This window comes from Chroicocephalus ridibundus, chromosome 14, assembly GCF_963924245.1.
Source record: "Chroicocephalus ridibundus chromosome 14, bChrRid1.1, whole genome shotgun sequence".
NCBI lineage: Eukaryota > Metazoa > Chordata > Aves > Charadriiformes > Laridae > Chroicocephalus > Chroicocephalus ridibundus.
The window spans coordinates 14,751,253-14,769,425 of NC_086297.1; the positions used below are offsets into that span (position 1 = coordinate 14,751,253).

The window sequence follows — 18,173 nt, forward strand, 5'->3', positions numbered from 1 at the left end:
TGATCTTGACATGATTGACACAAAACATGAAGCCAACACCAAGCAAGCCACCCGCTGCAGGTCCTGACCGTCACTGTGCTGAGCAGAACTGGGTGGGAAGGCTCCTGGCTTTGCCAGGCAAAAGGCAGGACCAGTACAGATCCTCAGCCCCACCACGAGACAAGACTGCCAAGTGTCTTGGGCTTCTGCCTGCAGAAGAAAGGGCAAATAGCAGGTCTGGCCCCCGGCTGTGTCATACCAAGGAACAGAATGCAGAGGCCAGGCCCTTACCTGGGCACACAAACCTCCTGCCGTGGGTCTTCTCATGCCTCTCCTGAGCACAGACTCTCAGCAAATCTCTGCCCTTCAGCCCCCACCCAGACAAGTCTCCCATCACTCCCAAACAGTGAAACGTGAAAGGTCCTCACCCTCACATTGGCACAGGAGAAAGAAACTAAGTGCTTGGCACGTGACCCTTGCTGAATACCTAGCAATGACAAAACAAGCCAACTCCAAGTGCTTTCAGTAGGAAACACTTACCACAAGTTGACGAAGTTGATGAAACTTGGGGAGAACTCCCTTTCCTCTGAGTTACTCAGTTGCGGTGGGTCTCCTTTTACTACTTGTGTCAACTGGTCAAACACACTGTTCCACTTGGGGTAGGGGAATCGCCCCGTGGCCAGCTCATACTGCAGAGAGACAGCAACAGCACCAGGCAAGTTATACAAGGTAAGTTCCACCGGGGTAAGAAAATGTCTGCGAGGACCCTGAAGCTCCAAAAAGGAAGACTAAGATGAGATTCTTCATCCCGTTCCCTAGACGAAGCTCAGCTGAGAGAAGAGATGGGGAAATTTTACCCAACAGCAAGTTCTGCTGCCTACATTAGGAGAACCTCCAGATTTAACCTGGCTTAATGTGAACATACTTCCATGCTGACAATGTCTTCTCCTCCACTGACTATAAAATGAACCAAGACTCTTACTAGGGTGCTCAAAAGTAGGAGAGTGAAATCCTCCAGTCCCTTCCCAAGCATCCTACCGACCACTACAGAAAATGGATAATGAGAATCATACAATCATAGATCATCTCAAGTTGGAAGGGACCTGTAAGGATCATCAAGTCAAACTCCTTGCAGGACAATGAAAATGAGCATTTTAAAACGCCAGTGGGGAAGAGAGAAGCACTGATTCATACTTATTGCTTCTGCTTTTTCTACTTCACTACCTCAAGATGGGAAGATCTTTTCAATTTATCAACGTGTGCACCCAGCAGTCTGTGGTTAAGGCACAGAGGAATCAGCAATCGGGATCCAGGATTAACTGAAGTCCTACACAGTCGAAGTACATCAGATGCCAGGCTGAGAGAGGCTTATTTACACCAGCCGGGTGCTCTGTTCTGCACCACCACACTCCCCATCCCTTCTCATCTGAGATTTTGAGGACAAAATTCATTTATGATCTGACACCTCTTCCCTGCTCACATCTCTTTTCTCTGCAAAACATCGCTGCAGCTAAATGTATCCTCAGGGGCTCAGGAGAGCCATCTGTCTTGAAGGGATTTACACTCTCTCTGAGCCAGGAGGTGCCCACTTCAATCACAACATGCAAATGCTTCATGGCAGCGGAGCTGCGCTTTGCTTCGAGCACGTCTTTGACACCAACCAACTCCATCACGCTGCAAAGCGCACCAAGCCTACCCACCAGGAACGTACCGCGCAGCAGAGGGTTTAACCCCCGCTCACTCACCAATGTAATTCCCAAGCTCCAGACGTCTGAGCGGACATCATAGCCTTGCCTGGATGCGCTGGGATCTATCCTTTCAGGCTGAAACAGGAAGAAGGACCAGTCAAACACTGAGCCATGCAGGAAGGAATGAGAAGCATCTGCAAACCTAGAAAAAACTCTAAGTTCATCCCGCTGGGCAGAGCCTGGCACATCCCTAGAGGCAAACTTGTTGCCAGGGCAGATGTTCAGCCCCTGCAGAGAAACATCTTAACATCAAACATTGATTTTATGGGGGCACAGTGTAAAAGGTGATCTGAAACGGCAATTCAGCACAGTCCAACCGCTGTTGGTTTTTCTTCTTTTCTACACGCAGCGTGAACAGTTGTAATTGTCTATTTGTTTAGTTCTGTTTTAAGTTCGGCTCCCTTTAACACAAAGTCTTACTTTCTTTGTTTTTACAGCAAAGTTGGCCCGAGGGAATCATAACAACAGGAATAAACATCTCATTCACCAGGCCAAGGAGCTGAGGTTTAGCAGAGTCTACCAGAACTCTTCTGAGGTTGCTTAACCTCAGAAGGTATTAAAAACAATGCATTTTAAGAACAGCTCTTCTTTACAAGGTTTTGGGAATCCCTTGAAGGCAACTATTATGTTACAAGTTCTTCAGACATCAAAAAAGTTTTCTGTAGAAAAAAGTATCGAGCCAGGCATGGGTGATTTGCACCTAAAAGCGAGTTATCCAGAGAGGTGAACCAGCACAAAACATCCTTATGCTTTGCATGTCATCTTTATGAGAAACCTCAATTCTGCCTTCTTTTGTTAAAAATGCAATAATTAAAATGTCAAAAGAAACAGAGTCTCATTCAATTTTGACTACAACAACAATAAAGGCACCTGAATTGCAATAAAATACTAAATTATCGGGTACAGGAAACACTACGAAAGCCCTGGTTGCTTTGTAAGCTACATTTTTATAGAATTTCGTGGCAGATACCAGCTGAAGAGTGCCACGCAATGAATGAAGCCCCTTAGTGCAACCTCAGCCCTCCAGTGGACCACCACATGAGAAAACTACCACGTTCCCACAGTACCTCCCAGCCCCCAAACCCTCATGGCGTTTCCGGCTGCTCTGCCTTGCTGCCAGCTCTCCTCTTTGCAGCCCACCACTCCCACGCGGCTGTCCCAGCTGTGACTGCTTCCACACCTCTCCCATTCTCTCCGTCACCAGGATCTTCTCCGAGAAGGAAACTTGCCCAGGCCACCACCCATGCATACCCACATAGAGAAGGGAGAAGTTTCCACCAAGGTTCAGTGGTTCCACATGTGGCTTCTCCTACAACCAACCCTCGTCTCCACTGCTCCTCAGGAGAGGGTACGTTGACTTCCCAGCGCAACTGATGAGTTTTATCATCCTTACTCCCAGTTACAGCTTTGGAACAGGCTGCCTTTCCCACCCTCCCAGGTCTGCCCTTCACTTTGCTTTCATATGCTTTGGTTGTGCTTTCCATTCATCTGAAGCTCATGTATTAGTTATTCCTCTCAGGACTCGGATGGAATTTTCAATAATTCTGAAGGGAGGGCGTGCAAAATAACAAAATTACTAAAATTCACCTCTCTTAAACCTACCATCAGCCCTTCCCATGCTCATCTTGTAGCTCAGTCAAAACCAACCACATCTATATTGCAGGTATACTCATGCTTTTAACTGCTCACAACCCAGCATCCTGCCTTTGCTGGATGAGTTCAGTCTTTCCATACCGGGTATATCATACCAACAGGCTGCCAATGAGCTGATAAAGAATTAAGAGCTAATACAATAACCCATTTCTTTAGATACAGAGAACAGAAACGCAATGACAACTTCTCCACAATTTCATAGCTAAAAGAGTGGGAAAAGTACGTGAAATCAGCAAGAGGGGTGAGAACCTGAATGGAAAAATGTGTATTCCCAGCCCCTGCTACTTGCTCATTTGAGGGGAGGAAGGATTGACAAGCGGCAGACATTGAGCATCTGGATGCTCTTGGGTGTATCAGGCAGTTACTGGACATTGCAGTGAGAAGCAAAACATCTCAAGGAGGAGCCCGTGGGTGAGCACTGGCTCACACTCAAGCTCAGGAAGGATAAGAGAAGCTCAGACTTATAAATCAAAGCTGTCCCCTGCTCGGAAGTAACATGTGGAATAACATCACCTAGTGGGCACAGAAAAAGTCAAAATGGTCTCAGTGATGTATTTCTGTGAACAAAATATTCCTGAGAAAGCAAACAGAAAATGCCAGCAGTGGGAAGGTGGACAGAAGAACATGGCATCAACAACAGACCAGCATTAGATGTGGCTGAGTAGGCATCTCCTCTGTCCCCTTGTACAGAAGGTGACAGACTGAAAAGGAATTTCCAGGGACTCTCATCAATCATGCTCACGAGTGATGCTGTGTCTACCCTGCCCTGCCCCAATGCCATGGGCAGCACGATGGACCTGCCCCTCCCCACCAACCTTGTTTGCCTACGGCCCCCACACAGCCCCCCCCAGCATCCCCGGGCCTCAGGCCCCAGAAGAGCCAGACCCCATTGGCCCAGCAGCGTGCCTGGTACTGCGCTGCCTTGATTGCAGCCCTGCAACACCAGTCCCTCTGTGCAAAGCTCTCCTTGCATCTTCTTGCCTCCAACCCCTCCTGCCAGACGCTGGTGGCTCCTCCTGCCTTCTTGGTTCCCAGCAGCAAGAGTGGGTGTCAAGCAGACCAAGCTGTCCCTTCCCTGTCCCTCAGGCGGAGGGAGGTGACTCTCCCTCTCTCTACTCCGCTCTCATGAGACCCCACCTGGAGCACTGCATCCAGCTCTGGGCTTCCCAGCACAAGGCAGACATGGACCTGGTAGAGTGGGTCCAGAGGAGGCCACAAAAATGGTCAGAGGGCTGGAACACCTCTGCTGTGAAGACAGGCTGAGAGAGTTGGGGTTGTTCAGCCTGGAGAAAAGAAGGTTCCAGAAGACTTCATTGCAGCTTTTCAATATATAAAGAAGGCTTATAAGAAAGACAGAGAAAGACTTTACCAGGGTCTGTAGTGACAGGACAAGGAGCAATAGCTTCAAACTGGAAGAGGGCAGGTTTAGATTGGACATAAGGAAGAAATATTTTATGATGAGGACAGTGAGACACTGGAACAGGTTGCCCAGAGAAGCTGTGGATGCCCCATCGTTGGAAGTGATCAAGGTCAGGTTATACAGCACTTTGAGCAACCTGATCTAGTGAATAGCAAGGGGGTTGGACTATATGATCTTTGAAGGTCCCTTTCGACCCAAACCATTCTAAGATTCAATGATTTGATGATTGTATTGATGCTACCTGTGCTGCAGGCCACTATGGACCACTGCCCCACAGCAAGGCAGCTCTCCGGGGGCATGGTCGCTATCCATGCCAGGCCACATGAATTTTGGCAACAGAAGATGGATTCCCTGGCTGGCGCGTACCTTCCCACCATGAAATTACTTCACAGGAACAAGGACCACCTCGTGACAAGAGACTGTCTCTTTAGTCCCACACACATCACCATGGGGCCCATGAGATGGACGCTGGTGCGCGGGAACACCAGTGAGTGGCTTGACCCTGCGTGCTGCTGGGGACACATCATCACGTCTGGAGGCTGCTACCAGGGACCAGCCAGTACAGGGCCACACAAAATTATGGGAATGCCAGCCTTGCCAGTGCCGGGGCTCCCACACCGCGGATCCACAGGGAAGTGCCGCAGCAGAGTACAGCAATTCACAGCCTGCAGAAGAAGGATTCATTTTCCATGCAGCACGGTGAATTATGGGACTGCCTGGAGAGCAGGTAGTTTGGGCAGGGAGTGAAGTACTAAAAGGTTGTGTGTTACAGGGACTGGTGAGGTAGGTGGCACTGATGAGACAGAGCTGCTCCGAAGCACCCACGCAGGGGTAGCCTTCTACCACGACCCAGCAGATGGAGCAACAGGGACCTGGCCCTAGACCCTGGTGGCACAGTTAAAGGGAAAGCAGAATGGACCAAAATAAATCCTGTCTAAATAGAGAGCAAAAGAATCCTGGGAATTTTCCATGGAGATGACATGGAAGCAATTAACACCAACGAAGGAAGAGTCAGCACGTCACACTCCAGGCACCTGGAACGAGGGCTGCAGACAAAGCCTGGCTCCTGCCAGGTGACCTAACGCCAAGCGCAAGCCAGGAAAGGAACCGGCTGAGATGGAGACCCTCTGCTGGATGTGCTGACAGCGAAGAGGCAGGGTATGAATGCATCAAAGAAGGGTGCAGGCTGTCATGGGGCTTCTCTGCATTTCAGCGTCCACCTCGGCACCAGCATCTTGACTGAAAAAACGAGCAGAATCGGGCAGCACTGATCCTCTCTCGCCTCCAAGACACCAGCCAGGCAAACACAGGCAATTTGGGGTGTGACACAAGGACAGATGCACACACGTATCCCCGCAGCCTTCAGCTGTTTCATGTTGCTGAAGAGCAAAGCAGCATTTCTGGGAAAACCCAGTTCTTGAAGCCCTGATCTGGATTGTCACTGGTTATACAATCAGGGAATTTTATCCTGCATGCACTGCGAACTCAAAACTGCCTCCATGGCATTGAAATGTACATAACAAATTCTTATTTGCCACTTAGGCCAATGTGTCCCTAAACTAGAAGAAAATGAAAGGTTACCAGGAGATAAGAATAACCAGAAAGAGCTAAATTTTTGCAATACAAAAAGCAGAACAAAATCTACATGACACAAGCTCTCCCTCTGCTCCAACCACGGGGAACAGACGGATGCAAGACGGAAGCTGCCAGCCTCTGTTGGAGACTATCTTCTCACACTGAAAAACACGTGAAATGAAGTCCAGTGACCTCGCTGGCGCTGGCCTATGGCAGGAGCAAGGTGAAGCACCGCAGACCTGGAAGCGGGGCTGGGGGGTGCAGCTGCAGCATCAGCTGTGCCAAATTCAGCTGCAAAGCACACAGGGAGCCAGGAACTGGGCCTGTCAGAGCTGACAGACCTTCACTGCCCTGACGCAAACTGGATACGAGTCTCGCACCAACAGTCAAGGCTCCCTAGCATGTTGTTCTGCTGCTGTGTTAACCGAAATACCACATGGGTATTTGTTTAGGGATGCTCAAGACAAAAATGCCGACTCCCCCGCGGTGGTGACCCCGTTACTGTGGCTTTCTCGTTTGGTGCCCCACAAGGGTTCGCAGAGAGAAGCACCTGTCGCTGCCCAAGCGATTTGGCTCTTGGGGCCAACTCCAACCCGAAGCCACAGCAAGGAGGGGAGCGATGTCTCTGAACAGCTGCCTGCACGCGTGTACAACAGCAATGCCAACCATCTTTAGGACCATAAACAACTGGTTTGGGAAATTCTTCTGCTGTTCAGTACAGGAAAATGTTGTCACTCTCCCCTGCACACCCCAGCGGAGCACAGGGCAGCAGCCAGCGTCAGTGCCACAGCGTGGCCCAGGCTGCAATGCAAGCGATGGGCACAAAGTGGGGCAGGCGAGGAGGCACCGACTCACTGGGCTCTCGGACCTGCTTCTCCTGTCTCCTCCTCCTCCTCCTCCTCCAGAGTGCGAGGATGCTGCACACAGCTCCCTCTCGTCTGCTCGCTGAGACCTCCAAACGTTTCATTCCTGCAAGCCCCTTCCCTGACTTCTCCACAGGGCTGGGCTGGCAGTTCAGACCCGGTAAGGCTGAGGACGAGCCTGACTGCTCACCTCCCTGCGAGACGCTCACCACCAGCCCCGCGGACACAACCACCATCTCCAGAAAGGAGAGGACAGGCAGTCCTGCTCTGTGAGGGGACTGTTCTCAAGGGGACTCACTGTGCTGGTTCTTGTGCACACCTCGGTGGCCAAGGTGAAGCCCTACGGTAGGTGCTGGAGCTCCAAACTGATGTGAACTCCCATCCACTCCTCCTGGCTGGTGTTACTGCTCTGCTCTATGGGGAGTTTTGAGGTTCTCACTTAGGTGACACCGATCTCCCTTTGGTGACACCAAATTCTTCTTCTGGCTGTTAAAGAGGTGAGGTGTCTCATTTCACGTGGATCTCAATTTTTATGTGCAGTGAAGCTTAACACGCTTTCTGGATCTCCTCCTGGGCACGTAGGAGCTCACAGAAGGTGACCTCAGTGCTGCAAAAGCCTCAGCCTAAGAGCACAGATGTGAGTCATTCACAGGAGCAAGCGAGGCATCGCAGTCGCACTGGGACGGATAAAGTCTTGTCTACAGTTATAGCCCTGCTCTCCAGTACTAGGTGACTGACAAAGCTATTAACTCTTTGTTTTCTCTGGACCTGTATCACAGCACCAATTGCCACCGAGGGCGTGCAGCGTCCTACGCGGCAGCCCAGCCTGGATGCAGGGGGAGACATGGCTCCTCATCCAGCGTGTGACGCAGCAGAGCAAAGGACATACAGCATGATGGGTGGAAGAGCTGACAGGGAAGGGGAGAACATGAGCTCTTCTGTCTTTGCTGGCTAGGTGGATCTGCCGCTTCCCCCGGCTCCTCGGTCTACCACCTCTCGGAGAGCAGCAGTAACAGTGTCTGTGCGCACCGCTTCTACACCTTCTGAAGAAAAACACTACCTAAGAGGTAAGAGTATTATTATTGACAAAAAACACTTCAGCCAAAATATTCATCCCCGCTTGGACTTTTGCATTCAGGCTTTCCTTCCAAAATCCCCTCTGTTCTTTGATTTCCTGTCCCTCCCCCTGGTCAGCCATGGAGCCTGTGGCTGCACGGAGATTATCAGCAGAGATCATGTTTCTAGAGAATGGCCTTTCCTCCCCTCCTATTTCCTCTACATATTTACTCTGAGAGAATGTTTCATTTAAAAACTTCTCCGGCAGCTTTTTCCAGGTGGAGACGCTGGTTTCCGTTCACATGGGATTACCGTCCCCTCCCAGCTGGCTTTCCTAGCTGCGTTTGAATTCCTCCATCTCAATAGCAGGAAGATCCCAGGAAAGAGATGGACTGGCGGACGGCAGACACTTGCGAGGCACAGAAAGATTGGCAGGAACATTAATGAAGGCAATGAGGTCCCGTTGGGCTTGGCACAGCTTATTCTCGATGACCTTCTTCGTCTTGTTAAAGAAAGTAAATGCGTGGCTGTAATAAACTCGAACTAGTGCGATGCATTGTCTGGGCTGCCACTAAATCAAGCATCAGTAATTTGCGTTAGGAAATGGCTTCACTGATAGAGTTCAGAGTGTAACTGTTGTTAAAAGGACTCTATTGCGTGGGAAAAGGATCTATAATGGGACCTCAGTGTTGTCTTCCCTTGGCCTACGGCTAATAATATCCATGAAAATATAAAATTAGCATTGCTAAGTTCTCCGTATTATAAAAATATTGCTAGTGTGACAAATAAGGCTTCCTGAAGAATTAAGTGTGATGTGAATGTTTGGTAAGCTGGGGTCAGGCCGGACGCTGACCCACTCGACCAGACACAGGACAAGCAGCACCCCGGGGTGACAGACAGGCTCCTAGAGAGGGACAGGAGGGCTCCCAGGGGACCCTCACGATTAAAGCTGTGTAGCTGGGGCAACGTGCTAGGAACTGCGGCTCTTATTATATGCTCCGCAGATGAAAGAAATGCTGGAAGTTTGCTGAATTCCAGGGTCTACATTTGTAAAAACCTGGGGGGCGTGTTATAGCATAGCCATAAAATACAATCCAATCCGCCTTAAGATGATAAGCCGCTCAGTCGCTAATCTCCCCTAAGAAAAGCTTAAGAGGTGACTACATCAGAGTCAGAAAGTTCCTACTGGGGAAAGAAGCTGTGGCAAGTACTGAGTAGTCAATCCTGCAAACAAAGCAGGAACAAGAGCCCATGGCCATCCATTAAAACAAGACATTAAAAAAGATGGTATCAGGAGCATAATTAATGACCAGGACAACTTCATGGGCACTGTGGTAGATTCTCCAACGCTTGAAGAGGCATCTTTAATGCAGGACAGAATCTTTGGAGGGCTTCTGCCTCTGGCGTTGCTTTGGAAGGCCACACTTGAGTACCCAGAGCTCGACGCAACCCCTCAATGCCATCCCCATCGCTGCTTCCAACAACTTTATTAAATAGATTAACAGGGCCAAGCTCCGGCGAGGCAGCAGTTTTGGAGGGCTGTAAGGGATTGTTTCAGCGCTGCTAAGTAACTTTGTCACAGAACCTCACTGAGGGCCTGACATTTTGGTGGGGATGCTCTAGAAGTCCTTGAAGTAATTACAAAAGACTGAATTGCAGGAAACCCAGTTATTTTTTCACAGCCTTAAAGCCTAACCAATGCACAAGCCTCCAAACACATGTTGAAAAGGAAAGGAGTCCAGCAGGAAGCAGTGCAATGGGATCTGCTTTGGCAGGGGGTTGGACTAGATGATCTCCAGAGGTTCCTTCCAACGCCCACCATTCTGTGATTCTGTGTGATTCTGATCCTAGAGGACTCTCTGATGCAGCAGAGAGAGGGAACCAAGAGAGGGTCCCAGAGATGAAGTTACACACATCCTAACCAAAAATAAAACATAACGAGATGCAGATAGTCATCAGCAAAGGTGAATCATCGTGTGGCAAATGGAGTCACTAGAAGTATGAGCCTTAAAATTTGGTTTCTCTTTCTAAAAGATGTCTTCCATTCAACCAGAAGCTGTTGGTCCGGGCACAGGATCAGGAGGCTTCCCTGGCTGCGTTCAGTAAGCTGTCCTTCTGGCCTCCTCACCCCAGAAAGTTTCTACCTGCAAAGCACAGCCCTCACCCCCAGCTCTAATCTTGGCCCCAATCCACATTATGGGAAATCAGGAGCTTTTGCACTCCACGAATGTTCGAGTACCTGGTCCTGAACCAGGCGGGGTGCCCTGTGTGCCCCACCACCAAGGGTCACGCCGCAGCAGGGAACAGAAGGAGGAGGTGGAGGCCAGACTCAGTTGCATCCAGACCGTGATGCCCGGGGTAGGCTCTGTTGGGGATTAAAGCAGTTTACTTACAGAATATTATATAATTGTGTCATCCTTAAAATTAGGTTGAATTGAAACTTGAGTGGCTTTGCTTGGCACGAATTATTTTGCTTGGCATGAGTGATGAGTGTGGATGCCTTGGGCCACAAACCGTAACTTCAGCTGAACCTTTGCTTGGTTGAAAAGGAGAAGTACTGGGAGTCTTGCACAACGAGATGAACTGGACCAAGCCTATAATTCAAGGAAAGGACCTTCAAAGAAAGAGAGAAACCATTCCATCTGAAGTCAACAGAAAATAGATGAGACCCAAGTGTGGATAAGATGGGAGTATGATGAAACTGCATGAGTAGATAAAATTCGAAAGATGGCTATTAAATCTATTTAAAGATTATTAAACAAACTGATTGGACAAAAAGTCCGCGCATGTTGCGTGAACAGACATATGAACACCTTAAAAGGCACAGGGAAACAATCAAGGGGGGGTGTCTTCGGAGTTACCCAGCTCGAGCTGCAATAAACCAACTCTGTGGCAGAACCGAGGGTCCGAACCCTTCTTTACAGTCAGAGGCTAAGACTGGACACAGCAGCACCTGGACTCCTCTCGGAGAAGAAGTTTAGAAAGCAAGGGGGTCCAGTCTGAATCTCGCCACTCAGCAGGAGGGTCTTCTCAGACTCTTCTAGAACAGGCTGGTGCTCCAGCAGCTCCAGCAGCCCGCGCCATAGCAAAAGGATTGGACAGTCCCCCTGCAAAACACTCACGTGTCCTCCTGAAGAGAATCCCACCAGCCTCACCCGCATGAGCAGCGAGAGCCAAACAGGCTTCGGGGGGATGGGAGACCTGCAGACCTGGGACCTGCACAAGCCTTCGCTTCCTCCCTGCCCTAAGGAGCCTTGCCCATCCCCTTCTTCATCTTCACTGCCCTGACGATCACGTCCTGCTGTTTGTGGCTTCCAATTAGCCCTTCTTGCAGCTAATCACGGCGGCGGCGGGGGCTCCCCTGGGCTGCCCCAGCACAGCCAGCTGTGCCCTGCACAGGGCAAACCCAGGGCAAGCAGGAACTGCTGCTGTTTCCAGCTGAACCTCCAATGCCTCCCGAGGGCAACCATCTCCCAAACCTGACTTTTAGGCACTCCCCATGTAAATTCTAGTGGCCAAAACAACAATTTTTCCCCGCTTTGAATATACTCCTCCACAAAACTCCCGTCCTGCCTGCAATACTTCTGGCCAAACAGTCTGCTTACACAGGCGGCTGCTGACACGTTTCCCCTGGTTTATAGAAACCGCCTGTGCAGGGCGGCACCCGCACGGGTGAGGAGGAAAATCCCGTCCTGCCGGGGTGGAGGTGCCGACGCAGAGACAGGAGCTCAGCCCTGCAGCCGCTGGGCACGGGCTCTGCGCCACCTGATGCCAGGAGCAAAGTTTGGACAGGAGAGGTCCCACGCTGGGCAGACCTCGTGGACAGTTTTAGCCGGTGAATGAGTAAGCGGAGGTGACGTTCTCAGCTGAAGCCCCGGAAGCAGGAGTGTGGCAGCAGAAGCACGCAAGCGGGGAGGGCTGTGCTTAGAGCTCAGGCATCTGCCCCAGCATTCGCCACGCCGTGGCTGGCAGCGCCTGGGTCCAGTCCCCGCCGCTCGCAGAGGGATGGTGCCACATGTCTCCCAGTCTCCTCCCAAATGTCTTTTCAGTCATAAACATTATGGCTGGGTGACAAGTTTCAGAGGGGAGGAAAAAGAAGGGGGGAAAAAAAAAGTCCAGACATCAATACTCAGGAGCATCCAAGAGGATTTTAGCTGCGTGAATTCAAACGAAGAGCCTGCCTGTTCAGATCAATGAATGGCTCAACCTGATGAAAACGTGGGCGCTGGGTCAGGACTGCGAAGCTGAAGTACAGGCTCTCGCTGCGGCTCTGCTTGGGTAAAGGATCCTGAGAGCTCTTGCATCCCCACAGCCTCTATGTGTGCAGGAAGCAGGGCTCAGAGCCGTCACTGTCATCTGCCTTGGGAATTTTTCCTTTTCCGCACATGAGCCATCCAAGCGCGGGGACACAGCCTCTCCCCAGCCCCAAATGCTGATGCCAGTGAGCGCCCATCTTTGCCAGGGAGAAATGAGAAGCAGGAGACACCCCGAGCTGCAGCACTGCAGTGACGGGGCTCTGCGCTGGCCCTCTGTTTCTGCACAGGCAGGGACAAGCAGAAGTGCGTCTGCTGGGACACGGGTCATGCGTTCGCACCAAGAAGGCTGCTTGTACCCCCCAGCACCGTGCATTCCCTTGACCACCCCATCCTGGTTTGAGCAACACCCACTCTGCCCTGGTGGGGCCACAGCTGGGGTTCAGTGTCCAATTCTGCGCTCCCCAGTTCAAGAAGGACAGGGAACTACTGGAGAGAGTCCAGCAGAAGGCTAACGAAGATGATCAAGGGACTGGAGCACCTCTCTGCTGAGGAAAGGCTGAGAGCCCTGGGGGTGTTCAGCCTGGAGAAGAGCAGGCTGAGAGGGGACCTCATCAATGCTCATCAATAGCTGAAGGGTGGGTGTCAGGAGGATGGGGCCAGGCTCTTTTCAGTGGTGCCCAGGGACAGGACAAGGGGTAATGGGCACAAACTTGGCCATAGGAAGTTCCACCTCAACATGAGGAGGAACTTCTTTGCTGTGAGGGTGGCAGAGTCCCGGCCCAGGCTGCCCAGGGAGGTGGTGGAGTCTCCATCTCTGGAGACATTCCAAACCCGCCTGGAGGCGTTCCTGTGCCACCTGCTGTGGGTGACCCTGCTCTGGCAGGGGGTTGGACTGGGTGATCTCCAGACGTCCCTGCCAACTCCTGCCATTCTGTGGTTCTGTGACCCAGGACTAATTCCTCTTTCAGTATTTTTATTTTTCAGTAAAGTGCCTTCTAATGCTTGGGAAAACTGCACTTTTAGAAGACTCCAGTGCCTGAATTAGTGAAAATATTTACCTTATAGCCAGCTCTGGGGTGCGGGTTTCAAGGTCTCAGTGTTCTCGAGCTCACCACGTGCGGGGATGAGGAGGAGCGAGACCCGGGCACTTGACCCAAGCTGACAACAAGATTATTTCATACCATGAACATCCCATTCAATATAAATTAGAAACTTTGCTGTGAAGTTCTCTCTCTCCCTTGATGGCTGCCATCCTGAGAACTCCTCGCCCCGGTGCCGGAGCCCTGAGCCCTTCCCTCCTCCCACAGCCGCAGCGCTCGCAGTGTCCCATGTTTGCTGTCCCGGCTGGGAGTGCACGGCTTCTGCTGATGGAATGGGCTGGCTATTATCCCTGGATATTTGATATTCGTATCGGGATCAATATTGTTTTTTTAGTATTATTAATGTTAATTATTTAGTCATATTCCATTAAATCTGTTTATATTTCAGCCCTTGGTTTCCTTATTTTTTCCCCAGTTCCCCTTCCCAGGTGGGGAGGGGCCGTCAGGTGAGAAAGTAATGGTCTAAATGACAATAAATTGTTGTGGGTTCCTGACACCATAACAGCTCCTCATCTCGACAGCTCTGCAGCAGCATCTGCTCAGCAGGCAGCCCCGGGGAGGCTGGGCAAAGCAGCGCGGGGCGCTGGCACCCGGGCACAGCCGCAGCAGGCAGCTCCCGGATGACCTGGGAAAAGTATCTGAGGGACCGAGGACGTGTGTGACACCATCAAACTGCCCCTGGAGCGGTCCCAAAGGAGCAGGGGCAGGGCAGGACATCCATCCTCACACTGGCCAGGTCTTCCCCTACCTAAACCAGGTACTTCCAGTCTCATCCCTCCTCCCTGACACAGAAACCGGGTTCACTTGAGTGTTAAGAAGGCGAAAGCAGTAATGCCACAAACACAGCCAGCTTCAGCATGGCACCCAGGGCCTCCCCTCCCACCCAAACCAGCAGCACTCGCTGCCCCGGGAATCGGTGCAGGGATCTCCAGGGAGGACCCGGGGCTGGCCGGGAGCGATCTCAGCCCCACTGCAGGTCTAAGGCTGCCGCCAGCACATTGTGAAACCTCACCCGGAGCAAAGCCCCGCTGCTGGCCCGGGCACGCGTCCGGGAGCCCTCAGCAAACAGCCCAGACCCCTGTGGGCGCAGGCCACTGCCTCGGGCAGGCCGGGGCCCGGGCCTTCCTTCCTTTCTCTCAGAGAACACAAGGCACCAACATGTACTTCAATATAATGATCACAGGGGAATTCAAAGCCAAAAGCAAAACAACTTCTCCAGCACTGGCAGCTCCACGGCTGACATGCTGCTTTCTGTGACAGCTCTTACAATTTCGGTTAAACCACGGAGCACTGGCTTAGCAGCTGGACGTGGCTCCTGACGCCTAACCAGGCTGCTCGCGGTCACACTGTCCCACATCTAGGGTTATTGTTATCAGCGGCTATCTGGAGACGCAGCTCCAGTGAACACGGTGTTATCAGGTTCCTTCGGTGGGCGAGGGCTCACGCTACAAGAATTACTGCAAGTGCCACAGGCCAAGTGTGCCTTGCAGAGCAAGACGCTCTCATCGTCAGAGAGCATCGTCCAGCAGTCCTTATCAGTCCCTCCCTGGCTGAACATAGTCATGTTATTTTGTACCAAAAATAGTCACCTATTTTGCACTAAAAAAAAAAAAAATCCTTTCAAAAGGAGCGTGACCGGCCTAACTCCGTCCCAGGTACATTCAGGTTTGATCATAGCATCACTCGGCCATCAGCCTCCGCTGGCTTGGAGAAAGAGCTGGCAGATGTGCCTGCATGCTGGGGACATCTCCCCATTTCCCAGGCTTCCCAGTACGTGGAAATGCTCATGTACTTGGAGAGGAGTCACCGAATCCGGAGAGCAGGAGGGAAGAGGCCAGCCATCTCCCACACTGCTTGCCAGCTGCTGGCTCGTCCCACAAACCCTATACCGTGCCAAGGCTCTTAGAATCACAAACTGAATTGAAACACTTCTGCTCACTTAAAAATCCAACAGAGTCTGGAGCTGGTGACGGAGATGCACAAAGAGCAGGGTGGATACGCACAGACAGGGAGGAAAGACAAGGGGCTACCAGCAGCACCCACCCACCCAAGTCCCGGGGAAATGAAGCAGCGCAGCTATTTACAGACACGCTGCGGTGACTAAACCAACAGCCTGTGCAAAGCTAACCATCTACCCACGGTTTTAAGAAAAAGTAGGGACATTAATTCCCATAATTATAGCCCATTGAACTTGGGAGGGGGACAGGAGCGAGCAATTTTTCAAGAGCCCTATTTACAGACCTGATAAACACCTCAGAGGACAGGGAAAAGTCAACAACGGTCATAACTCCGCTGAGGGATGCGATCAGAAGCGCCTGCGGTCTGAGATGCAAACACCCAGGGCTGGGGTGAGACGAGCTCAGCCTGCAGCGGCCCCCGCCCGTCCGGGGCACCCCTCTGTGCTGCTGCCCTCAGCGCCCCACCAGCCCCACAGACCGGGCAGCTCTGACCATCCCCTTCCCTGCAGGGACCTCCACGCACCTGCCAGAAGTGCTCAGAGCAGAGACCGGCCTCTGCCCACTCTCCAGCCTCATGAGGTCTTTATTTAAACAAACTGCCCCTTTCTGCCCCATTTCACTACATTACGTAGCTCGGGGGCTCGCACACACTTCATTGTATCACAGCACTGGTCTCCAATAACAGATCTCATCTGTATTCTTCTTTACAGCTCGTTTTGTAAGTACCTCTGCCACGAGGACAGCGAATGGAAAAGGTCAAATGCTCTAAAACCCAGAAGCTGTGCTTGCCCAGGTCAGGATGGGGCATACAGGTTTTGCCTTGGACACCACAGTCGGATAAAAGCCACATGAGAGCCATTCCCTGGACCAGATGTGCACTGTATCTTACAGGAGATTTTCCTTTTTTGTTTCCTTGGTGGCAGATAGGAGTGTTCAAAAACCAGTATTTTTCAGCATATAGAGCCATAACACAAGTAATGAGAGTTAAACACAGTCCACTGAAATGAAAGTTGCATTAACAGCAGCAGAAACACAGCGCCCTGTGCAAGGCACCCTCAGCTCACGTGAAACCAAGAGATGCCTTTTCAAAGGAGCCTGATGCACAGAAGTGTTTAAAACCCTCAGACAGCTTTGAAAATCCCCACCGCAGCTTTTCTCCCTGGGAGGGGGCAGGACGCAATGTGCAGGACAGACTCCCAGGAGCCACGGCTCAGCCCGAGCGATTTCCAAACAGCTGCTCCGCTACCGCTGCCCTCCAGAATCACATTCTTCTGGATTTAAGTTATGGCACACTTTGGAATTAAAGTGGTTTGCAAAAATCACTGTAATTGTGCTCTGCAGTAACTCCTGTGACATAATCTTACCGTGGCAAATGGATTCTTGCAGACCAAGAAAACCCCGCACACAGACGGCACTGCCTCCTCCGTGCGCTGTTTTGGAGCATGAGCGGGCGCTGCTGGAAGGCACAGAGAACTCTCTGGTCCAGTGCCACTGGCAGCAGCAGAGGAACCCAGCAAAAAAAGGGGAATTTGGTCACTTTGCCACAGCCTGGATGCCTCTGCTGACACTGCCAGCAGCAGTGCTCAATCCAGAGCTTGGTTTCATCTGGGAAGGGGGTGCTCATCCCACGGGAAACAGGCTGACACTTGAGTCAGGCGACAGGCAAGGCCGCGCCGAGCCAGGCCTGCAGAAGGAGGGTACGGTCCTGCCCAGCCCACGGGCACGCCAGCTCAGCCCCACTCACCGCCATGTACGGCCGGCACCCCGCATCGCGCGTTTTGGCAATGGAGTCCACAAGCTGTCCGCTAATGCCAAAGTCACAGAGCTTAATATTTCCATTTCTGTCCAGAAGAATATTGGAAGGTTTGATGTCTGCAAGGGAAAGAAATTGAAACTGGTAAGCCACTGCTGTGGGTTTCCATTTCAAGCACAGCAGCTGCAGAGAATGGACACCGGCAGTGCCGCGCGTGGACATGCTCGCCATCGCTGGGCATCCCGACCGGCAGCAAGAGGAGATGGAGCCAGCCCCGAAGACACCATGTGCCCAGAGGCAGAGCCGGACACCCAACAACCTTGAAACCACGCTTTTATGGAAAAGCACAGACCAAAGGGGCAATGGAACAGCCACTGGGGACACACTTGTGCAAAACCTGTATTCACATTCGCAGTAGTACGCGTGCTAATTACACTTTGGCTTGAAGCAAAGGCCGCTTGAAAATCCTTGCAAGTATTTCTGTAGGCAAGAAGAAAAGACATGAACTCACCTCTGTGAATGATTTTCAAGTTTTCTTTTAAGTGGTTTAGTGCTTTCACAGTCTAGGAAAGAAAAACAGATGAAAAATAAGCAAATGTCGTAAGATTCCTGTGGTCATTAAACTTTCGGAGCTCCAAGAACAGGGGGGAAAAACATTTAACGTGTTGAGGTATCAATCTGTAATATGCCATGTAATTAAAGCGTTTTTCTCACAATCTTTCCTGCTAACAGAAGGTGGTATCGGAGAGGGCATGTGCTTGAGCAAACACATACCACTTGCTCTAACCTGGGAAGATCACACTCTGGGAGAG

At 51.4% G+C, this 18,173-nt stretch overlaps 1 protein-coding gene across 4 annotated transcripts in view; it reads right to left on the minus strand.

Annotated features, from left to right (window-relative positions):
• MAP2K4 (mitogen-activated protein kinase kinase 4) overlaps window positions 1-18,173 on the minus strand; it is a 107,262-nt gene that overhangs the window by 6,265 nt on the left and 82,824 nt on the right. For all 4 annotated transcript variants that reach the window (XM_063352015.1, XM_063352017.1, XM_063352016.1 and 1 more), the window contains 4 exons: window positions 17,873-17,924; window positions 17,353-17,480; window positions 1,725-1,802; window positions 520-668 (listed from right to left, as the gene is read on the minus strand). In XM_063352015.1, coding sequence (XP_063208085.1) covers window positions 520-668; window positions 1,725-1,802; window positions 17,353-17,480; window positions 17,873-17,924 — 407 coding nt within the window. The remainder of the gene's footprint in view (window positions 1-519; window positions 669-1,724; window positions 1,803-17,352; window positions 17,481-17,872; window positions 17,925-18,173) is intronic.